Source organism: Juglans microcarpa x Juglans regia, chromosome 7D, assembly GCF_004785595.1.
Source record: "Juglans microcarpa x Juglans regia isolate MS1-56 chromosome 7D, Jm3101_v1.0, whole genome shotgun sequence".
Taxonomy (NCBI): Eukaryota; Viridiplantae; Streptophyta; class Magnoliopsida; order Fagales; family Juglandaceae; genus Juglans; species Juglans microcarpa x Juglans regia.
The window spans coordinates 18,290,555-18,300,921 of NC_054606.1; the positions used below are offsets into that span (position 1 = coordinate 18,290,555).

A 10,367-nucleotide genomic window follows, 5' to 3' on the forward strand; every position below is an offset into this window, starting at 1 on the left:
AGTTGGTGACATTTTGTGTCATGGGGTAGGGGTATTCTATATTTGAAGAAGACGAGTTTGCCATTTAAGGAGGAAAAAAAAGTTTGCTCTCTCTGAATTTGCTCTTGATACCATAAAGACTTTGAGAATAAACTATCTCACATAGTGATGACTGAGTAGAGCTTGTATTATATATACGCTTATAGTTGACTTACAAATAAGGAAATAAATACAAAGAAGGTAAGAAACATATATACGGAAAGCTATAGTTGTATATTCCTAAATTGAAATGAACACGAATGGAATGAGCGCATGTCAGGGGCTAATGTTTTGCTGATTGATCTTATCAACATTCATATCTCTATAAAGCAAATTATGAAAGTCTGAAAGAAAATGCACCAGTAAGACCAAAATACACGTACTAAACAAATTTGAACTCAAGATAGATAATTCAAAAATTCTGCATGTTTCATGGTACAATGGAAGACAGCAATAGCAGTAAGTTAATCCACCACAAAGTAAACAAAAAGAATTGCACATGTTGACAACAAAGACAGTCCTGAAAGAAAGAAAGAATGAAAGAAACTCCACACTGAATGGCCCACTAAGACAGAGCTGCGAGGACCACCAGACAAGCCGCAGGAATCAAGACAGAACATTCAGCAAACAAAATACACCAGAAAAATAATTTGAAAGTAACCTTCCTCATCAACCTTCAAGAAACCACCAGGTAGCACCACCATAAAGCAAGGTTTTCTTTTCTCCCTTTCAGTCTCTTACAACAAAGCTCAGGAGAAAAAGAAAAATTTGTACAAGACAAAGAAACAAACAAAAGTAGGCACCATTACTTTAGCCAGAAGGGCGACGGCTGTAGCACAAGTGATAGGTGCTAACAGTCCCACTAGTCAAACTCTTAGGGGTTCTTTAAGGTACTGGAATGCAAAGACAGCATTTTGTAAATTATCGAGGTTGTTTACAACTGTACACGAAAACGTGTTCTCCTAAAACAGTAATATATTAGTTTCCATGCAAAAGTTTTTAACTATATATACAGTGATGGCTTTGCCTCTCTGATCTAGTTCCATCTCCGCAACTCATCCTTCTTCCCAACACAATCAACAGAAGCTGTTGTCTTTACTCTGTTGTTTAAAACACCTCTCCCTCGGACCATCTCTATCAGACGAGTACAACCAGTCGTGTAAATGACTTCTGAAATTCAACAAAATGTTAGTGGGTGGGGAAGGTTGAAGGCCTTCCCTGGAAGGTTAGGCCCCAAGATAGTCGAAGCTGCGAGGAAGATAAAGAAACTAGGACAAGATGATCCGAGAAGGATTATTCATTCCCTGAAAGTTGGACTAGCTATCACGTTGGTCTCGTTTATCTACTACGTTGAATCTCTTTATGAAGGTTTTGGCGGCTCTGCAATGTGGGCAATTTTGACTGTTATTGTCGTCTTGGAATTCTCCGTCGGTTCGTGTTTTTTTTCTTTTCTTTTTTGTTCTTTTTTTTTTTTTTTTGGTTTTCCTTTTCAGCTAACTTACGACTGCCCATCTGAATTGTTGGAAAGACTGATGGATATCGACAATGTGTTTTTGATGTTTCATAATACAGGAGCAACACTTGGAAGAGGTTTAAACAGAGGATTGGCGACATTCATAGCTGGGGCTCTTGGATTCGGTGCCCATTACCTTGCAAGTCGTTCAGGGGACAAAGTTGAGCCCATACTCCTTGGGCTCTTTGTCTTCCTAATTGGTAAGAAACTCAAACAGCAAACACAAACCTAGTTTTTTCTTCCTAAGATCCTTTAGGAAAACAGAACATGCTTCTAACAAGCTAATACCGTATCAAATTTTAAATCTTTGTTGGAATTTTACCTGAATTTGGTGTAATTGGGATGATTTTCAGCTGGGGTGGTGACATTCATACGGTTTTTCCCTCAAATGAAGGCGAGATATGACTATGGGCTCCTCATATTTATGCTTACATTTTGTTTGGTATCAATATCCGGCTATCGAGATGAAGACCTGTTAGATGTGGCACATAGAAGAATGTCTACAATCCTAATTGGTAGCTTCACATCAGTATTTGTTTGCATTTGCATTTGCCCTGTTTGGGCTGGTGATGATCTTCACAATCTGGTTGCCTCTAACATCGAAAATCTCGGGAGCTTCTTGCAAGGTAGGTTTATGCATGCGACTATGCCAAATTCGTGACAACAAATGAAAAACCTTCAATCATTTTCCATCTTGTGAATGTAACTGGTAACTTACAAGTTAAAGCAAATTGCAGGTTTTGGGATCGAGTACTTCAAAATATCAGGGGAGGTTGGAGAGTCGAAGACAGCAGTCATGCAAAGATATAAGACTGTTCTTAACTCAAAACAAAGCGAAGAAAGCTTGGTGAGTTAGATGAAATTATAAAGCCAGTCCCTTTCTTCCTAAATATAAAAAAAAAACCTTGACATAAGAAAAGGTTTGTTTATATGCCTGCAGGCTAATTCTGCTAGATGGGAACCTGGTCATGGTCCGTTTAGGTTCTCCCATCCCTGGAAACAATACCTGAAGATAGGGAGCCTAACTCGCCAATGTGCTTATCGGATTGATGCTCTTAATGGCTATCTAAACTCTGAGATACAGGTACTATACACACTAAATCATTCTACCCAATTCCAATTATTTGATTTAAGAAAGAACCATATACAAAGAAATAGAAAACGAAACCAAGAAAGCTGACAAACACCATGGAATTACTCTTACAGACACCACCAGAATTCCGCAGCAAAATTCAAGCGACATGCACGAAGATGAGCATGGAATCAGGCAAGGCATTGATGGAGTTAGCATCTGCAATCAAGACAATGACACCACCATCCTCTGCCAAACCCCACATTGCAGAATCCAAAAGTGCAGCCAAAGGCCTCAAATCCTTGCTGCAAGCTGGCCTGTGCGAAGAAATCGACTTCCTTGAGGTTTTGCCAGCAGCAACCGTGGCATCACTGCTAGTTGATGTGGTTTCTTCCACGGATAAAATTGCGGAATCGATTAATGAGCTTGCCACTCTTGCGCGTTACGAAAGTGTCGAGCATATTATTGTGGAAGAAGATGAGGCAGCTGGGTCACTTCACCTACAACCAATCCCGCCATGTTTGAACACCAGTGGAGAACATCATGTTATTACAATCGATCAGCCGTCTAGACATTTACCATAAAGCATCTATGTCAATATGCGTTGCTAACAATCGCTTTAAACGTCACATCTATTACAGTGTGTACGTATTAGCTGATTTTAAGAAAACAGTACAGGACTCTTGGGAATTTATCTTTGAAAGTTAGAATTATTTTGGGAAGAGAGCGCATTTGATGGGACTCGAACCGGTGTCGGCCGTTTGCTGGAGAAGCATGGTGGCCATTGGACTTAGTTGCTGGGTAACAAGCAAAATAAATATACCTGTTCGGATTAGATTAAAGAAAAATAAAAAGTTATAATTTTTTATTCACATCTTTTGGTCCTCTATAAATAGATTTATTGATTTACGAATTTGAATAGAAAGACATACAATGATAGCATAGAAAAAAGGCATTTTTGAAATTTATTCTCTCAATTTATTCAAAACTTGTTATTAAGATTTGTTCATTCTGCAGAGAACAATTTTATAATCTCTTAGTTAAATAGTAAAATATGAGGGTATTCGGAGTCTAATTTCTTATGTGCATAATACAGTGAAACAAACAAACTTACTCTAAGTTTTATTGTATTTTAGAGACATTCGTTTGTAACTCGTGTGCATACTATTATTGGTGGGGACGAATATTGTTTTAAGGAAAATGACATTTGTAACGCGATTTGAAACAAGCTTTTCTCTCACTATTTCCTGTTTTGAAGCCCCTTTTGTACCAACATCTTATAGTCTTAATTGACCCATTATAAGGCTTTCGATGACTTTATTCTCGTCATCCAAAAATTCTCAATACTGATTCTTTTATTTTTTGGTCTGCCTTAGGCTCTGTTTGGATTTAGATATGGTTTCATCTCATCTCATTTTATCTTATCATTACAAATTTTTTAAATTATCACATAAAATATAATAAATAATTTAACATATTGAAAAAGATATACCGTTGATTACTTTGGTAATCGAAATATTCTCGTTGTTACTCCTAGTTTTGAAGACATACTTTAGTAAAGATTTTTTTTCGCCATGGTTTGTAATACGGCATGCGATTTTATGTTTGAATGTGATTAAGTTTTGGCGCTGTAATAGTTTTGTCACTAAAAGTCACTTTAAGAAATTTTTATTTATTTATATTATTTTATGTAGAGTTAAGCTAAAGATTCGGACGAAATCATTATTAAGCTTTTAATCGAGTGACTATAATTGGATCTCAGGCCCAATATTTTATTTGAAGCCCAATTGAGATTATTGGACAATATTTGAAATCCATGGGCCCAGAATTTCATTTTGGATGACTACGGGTTTTATTGGACCGAATGAGTCAGTTAGAGCTTCGCTAATTTATATTGGTTAGACAGACCCCTTTTTCAGATAATGGGCTGAAGAAGTTATCTAAAGACACATAAATATTTAGGAAAATGCTACAAACACCATTCCCCTTCCCCTTTTTACTTCCCGCTTGATGTGGGTATGCCTCGTGGCATGTTTCCTTTTTTCTTTCCCACATTGTCTTTCCCATTTCATTTCATCTTCCCCATTCCATTTAGGTGTCGTTTAGATTCGAAGATGAGTTGACATGAGTTGACATAGGTTGTAAATAGTAGTGAGATGAGTTATGAATAGTAGTGAGATTTGTGAGTTAAGTTACTGAATAGTAATGAATAGTAGTGAGACGAGTTGAGATGAATTGAGATGGATTGTGAATACAAACCGGTTCCCACATTATCTTCCAAAATCCCTAGTATCTATTTCGTCTCTCTCATTTTTTTTCCTTTCATTTTTGCTTCCCTTTTCTTTTTCTTTCCACGTCATCTTCCCCATTTCATTTCTTCTTCCCCATTCCATTTCGTCTTCCTGAGTCCCCATTCCATTTTGTCTTTCTACATTTTTTTCTCTCCGCATTTCGTCTCTCTTCTTCCTCATTTTGATGTTGCACTTTCCAGGACTTTCATTACATACCTAAGACAAGGAGTTTATGTCTTTCCAAAGAGCAAACTGTAACGCCCCAAACCCGGGTTGCTTGGAGAATTTCTACTTGTCACTCATAAACATATCTCCCAATACATCCAAAGAATAAACTCCAAAAACTTCATAAATGAAATCAATCCCAAATCTTCTCAATAATCTCATTACAAACTCCACACAATCTTTAAAGCAATAAAGATAAATCAAAGGGATCCATAACTTCCCGATAATCATAACAAACCAACTAAATATTTCATAAATCTTACTAAACTCAAGGCATAAATAAAACTCAAAGATATTAAAACTAAGAACACCAGAAGTCCTTCTTCTACCAACATCTCCTCAGCTTAGACACAAACAGCATTCTAATCCAGGTCCTCATTTGGACTCACCACATCATCTGAAAAATATTATAATGATAGGGGGTGAGTCATCAACAACTCAATAAGCAGAAATCATATGCTAGCGTGCAAACATGAGCATTTATCAAGGAGAGTATGCAGAACAAAATATTTTTCCAGAGTTATCATGCAGAACAGAACATATTTTCAAAATAACAGAGCGATGGTTTTAAAACAAGTAAAACCCATGGTACTTTGGCATAACATAAACTGAGTATCATCGTCAAATCAAAACAGAGCATCAAACAGAGCAGAGACCATGTTTCACCCCTGTGGTAGGGTTGTGCTAACCCCGGTGGCCAAACCAGGCAAAGACAGAGGTGAAATCTTTCCTTTATTCTTCTCGGAGCCCCTAGTGTGCACACAGGAAAGACCACAATAAAACCACTTAGTTTCCAAAGTGGGTGCACTCAGAGACAGAGAAGTTGGTACCAACCCAAACAGAGCAGAGCATAACAGAGCAGAGCAGAGCAAAGCAGAGACAGAGCCAGATACGAAAACCAGTACACCATGCCAAAGGTTTTCAGATGTTATAACAAAATAATACAGAGTACCAAAACAGAATCAGACAGTTATACACGCTGAACACAAAAGCCAGAACATCTTTCTAAATAAATGCACAACTTTTCATATCCTCAATATCGCTCTTTTTCCAGATTTCAGAAACCACATGACATAATTTAGCTCATGTCTACACAATGCATGCCAAAACATATATATTTTTTTTTTCCTTTTTCACACAGATTTCATGAATAATGCAGATGAGTGACCGAGGTTGATCTTTATTTTCACAAGTTCCCAACATAACACAAAATACGCAAGTTTTTCATAAAATCAGCCTCAATCTTATTAACTTGTATAAAACCTAGCATAGGAACCCCACTTACCTGACTCCTGCAGCGTATTATCTATGACTTGAATACGGTCTCTATCCGTCTCGCCACCTATTCATAAGATAATATAAACTAAATATTAAAGTCCAACAATACACAATTGGTCTTAAACAACTCAAGACTCAAACCCTAGACCATAATTCAACGAGTTTAATCAAACTTAACCAGCCAAATAACAATCCGGACAGCCCACACTTCGACCCAAAATATTCTATACTAAACTCAGTATGTTGGTTATAAGTGGAGACTGATTTGGAACTGAAAAAGTGTTTGCTGAAAGTTGGCTCGACAGTTGGCTCGAGCCAAGTTCGCTCGACAGACCGCTCGAGCGAAGGCAAGTCAGAGAGGTTCGCTCGAGTCTCGCTCGACACTCCGCTCGAGCGAATGCAAGTCAGAGAGGTTCGCTCGAGTCGCGCTCGACAGTCCGCTCAAGCGAAGTACGCAGATTTTGCCAACTTAACCAGTTTACACTACACAAAGCACTCTTCTTTCCATTCCCAACTCCATAACATAAAGTATAAACTAATACTTCCAAATATTTTCTCAACCACCAGTCCAACAATTCCACTACAATGAAACTTCAAATAATCCAAACCTAGGACAAAACACCAACCCGAAATACTCACCATGCAACAACCAGAAAAACTCACAAAAAGCTACTCAATCTCACAGCCAAAATAGATACTGCATCAAAATGAAGATAATCCAAACCCAAAACTAAGAAGCAGAAATCGCACGGTTACAGAAGGAGAAACCGAAACTTGGATGAGAAAGAAACCCTTACCAGTCGAAAATGGAGGGGATGTGAATTGATGCCCGTGTGTTGCAGACGGAAACCGAAATGCAAAATGGAGAGAAAACAGAGTGTAGCAGGCGGCAACACTTGGGAAACCAGAAGCAACGCAGCAACAGAAATCCACGTGAGGAGGTTTAGGGCATGGGATTCGGAAACTCAAACTAATGCCAACAACAAGAAATGAAGTTGAAACTGAAAGGAAAAGGAAAGAAACGTGGGACGGAGAGAGTTGCGGAGAAAGAAAAAAAAAACTAAACAGAGTAACTGCAATGCCGAAAGAGAAGGAAAAGAAATCGGAGGAGGGAAAAAGAAAAGCTTACCCCTCCAAACGACGTCGTTCGCCCACCGAAAAAGAAAGGGCTAGGCCCTCAAGCACGGACCGGCTTCACAACCCACTGGGCCTTACAAAACAGTCAACAGTGTATGTAATTAGAATGCAGAGAGATGAAATGCAGTTTGCTCTTCGGAAAGGCATAAACCCCTTGTCTCAAGTATGTGATGAAAGCCATGGAAAAAGCAATGTCAGAATGGGGAAGAAGTGAGACAAAATGCCGAAAGAAAAAAAAATGCAGAGAGATGAAATGGAATGGGGACTCAGGAAGACAAAATGGAATGGGAAAGACGACGTGGAAAGAAAAAAAAAAGGGAAGCAAAAACGAAAGAAAAAAAATGTAGAGAGATGAAATGGATACCAAGGATTCTAGAAGATGATGTGGAAAGACTAAATGGAATGGGGAAGACGAAATGAAATGTGTAAGACAACGTGCGAAGAAAAGAAAAAGGGAAGCAAAAATGAAAGAAAAAAAAATGCCACAGGGCATACCCACGTCAAGTGGGAAGCAAAAAGGGGAAGGGAGAACGATGTCTGTAGCATTTTCCAAATATTTATTAGACGAGTTGGATTTCTATTAGTTCAAGACCCGGCTATGAAAATATAGGCAAGCCCAATAGTTTAATCAGATCCTTAAAATGGTCCAAGTGAGGTGATAAAACCAACCAAGAAGCCCATGAGCCTTGGCTCAAGCATAAGAGAATCCTAAACCTATGACAATGACACAACCCTTTGTGAATGACCCATGACCCGTGAGACCCAAGACTCAAACCCAACTACATATAAATATATCAGACCCACACGTTGGACCCCGTGCACACGCCTTCTTTAACCTCTATGGCTACCACAAGTGTACATATGCATAGCCTCCCTTCCCTTCAACCTAAACCAATGGCAAATTACCAAAGCAGAGTTGCACCAAGACAACTCCATCTCCTCCTTGACACCACCCCCATGAACAAGACCAAACCATAAGCCCCTCCAACACAAGACACCACCATCAATGTAGGTCCCCACCGAACATTGCCTATATTCAAACCTCCACACCATGAGACTCCTCCCACCAAAGTCATCCTCAAATCATCATGAACCTCTATTTTTGCTACATTAAACATTTACACCACCAGGCTTTCATTTGTCAGTCTCTACCTCTCTCCCCGTGCGTATGCATTGAAGCCCAAGCTACACACGTAGTACCACGGACAGACAGCCTCCAACAAGCTTAGTTGTTGGGTACACGTGTGGCAGACGAGGTGAGCAAAGGTAGTTTCACATGGGACTCACGTGATAAAGGGGAATTATGGATGACACTGCACAAAACGCATTAGAATGGCTCAAAGATAAACCCTAAAAATATGGAAACCCAGCTACTCGTATCCGAACGAGATATGAGTCTACAAAGATAAAGCCATGAAAGATACCCGCACTACGAATTGTGCTCTAGAATGGAGCATGCCCAATTGGGAGCCAAGAGTCGTACGTCCAAATGGGTCTTGCCATTGTAAGAATCCTTACAAATAACATACCAAATACGTACTAGGGATTCATTCATTCATTACTCATTAAGAAGTGTTAACTCCTATCGGACTTAAGCATTGAAGGAATCCCCCACTCGATTCTCCGAGTTTTACCTTTTGGTTGCAGGTCACTTGAGTAGGTTGCATGTATCATTGGAAATCACATCAATAATTTGGTGTAGTCTTTGGGATCAAAGATTTATTTCTGAAGTGAGATCCAATATGCGAGCAACCACACGCTCTCACTCAATTCACAACTAGGAAGCATCTACAATGAAGGAACAAGTGAGCAATCAAGGAGAAAGAAGATTTATGGAGATGGAGGAGAGGTTGCAAAAGATGACGTTGGATATACAAGCCTTACGAAGGGAGAATGAGGCCTTGAAGCGACCCAACTTGTGTCCATGAACCATGACCGGTGAGACCCAAAACAAGACTCGGACCCAACAACCTATAAATACATCGGACCTGGATGTTAGATCTTGTGAGGACCCTAGATTTCACTAAGGATCGGATGGACTTTGAAGCGTCGAGACATGCAACACAAGGTTACATGCCCCCGCTCATGGCAATTAAGGATGCAATGCACCTAGCATATATCTAACAATTTGCAATATTCACAATGGCTAATTTTTTTCTTTGAGCAATACTATGTACCAGATAAGATATATCCCAAATTAAAGTAAGCATAATTCATAAAAGTCACATGATAACTGATATTCAAAAGGTTATAATCTTTGTCCATAATATCTGCAACATCACTAGTACTAGAGACAAAGCTCCTCATGTACATAATCAAATGAACATTATAACTATTAGGCTTGCCTAAGGACTAGCTCGTGCAACTCGACCAGAATAGCCATAATCCTATCTACAATTTGGAGCATTGAAGCGATGAGCTCCTCATCATGGCGTCATAGCCTAATCGACCTTCTCCAAGTGATCCTCTGTTGGCTTTCCACATCTTGACATATGATCCACCATTTCGGAGAGAATGGTAGTTGCGACTACCAAGTAAAATTTGATTATAAATCTTTACAAGTTAACAACCAACTTAAACTAACAGTATATAAATCCATGCATGATAGTAAAAGACATGAATGATGACGTGTACATAAATGATAGTAACATAACTCGGCAAATAGCATGACATGTACTGACAGAACCTTAACTTAACATGAACTGAACATGAACTAGATTGAACTGTATTCTTGTCTCATGGGATTACCATGATGTCATTATCTCATAAGGTTGCCAAGATGTTCTTGTCTCATGGGATTTCCACAATACTCTTTTCTCATGAGGTTACAATG

General features: G+C 38.9%; 1 protein-coding gene across 1 annotated transcript; it reads left to right on the top strand.

Moving 5' to 3' along the window:
* The first annotated feature begins 1,026 nt into the window (after positions 1 to 1,026).
* On the top strand, positions 1,027 to 3,283 carry LOC121238405 (aluminum-activated malate transporter 2-like). The gene is made up of 6 exons (XM_041135254.1): positions 1,027 to 1,449; positions 1,591 to 1,731; positions 1,885 to 2,157; positions 2,269 to 2,378; positions 2,472 to 2,615; positions 2,738 to 3,283. The coding sequence occupies exons 1-6, from the start codon at positions 1,182 to 1,184 to the stop codon at positions 3,185 to 3,187; spliced, it is 1,386 nt and encodes a 461-aa protein (XP_040991188.1). The 5' UTR covers positions 1,027 to 1,181; the 3' UTR covers positions 3,188 to 3,283.
* Positions 3,284 to 10,367: the final 7,084 nt, after the last annotated feature.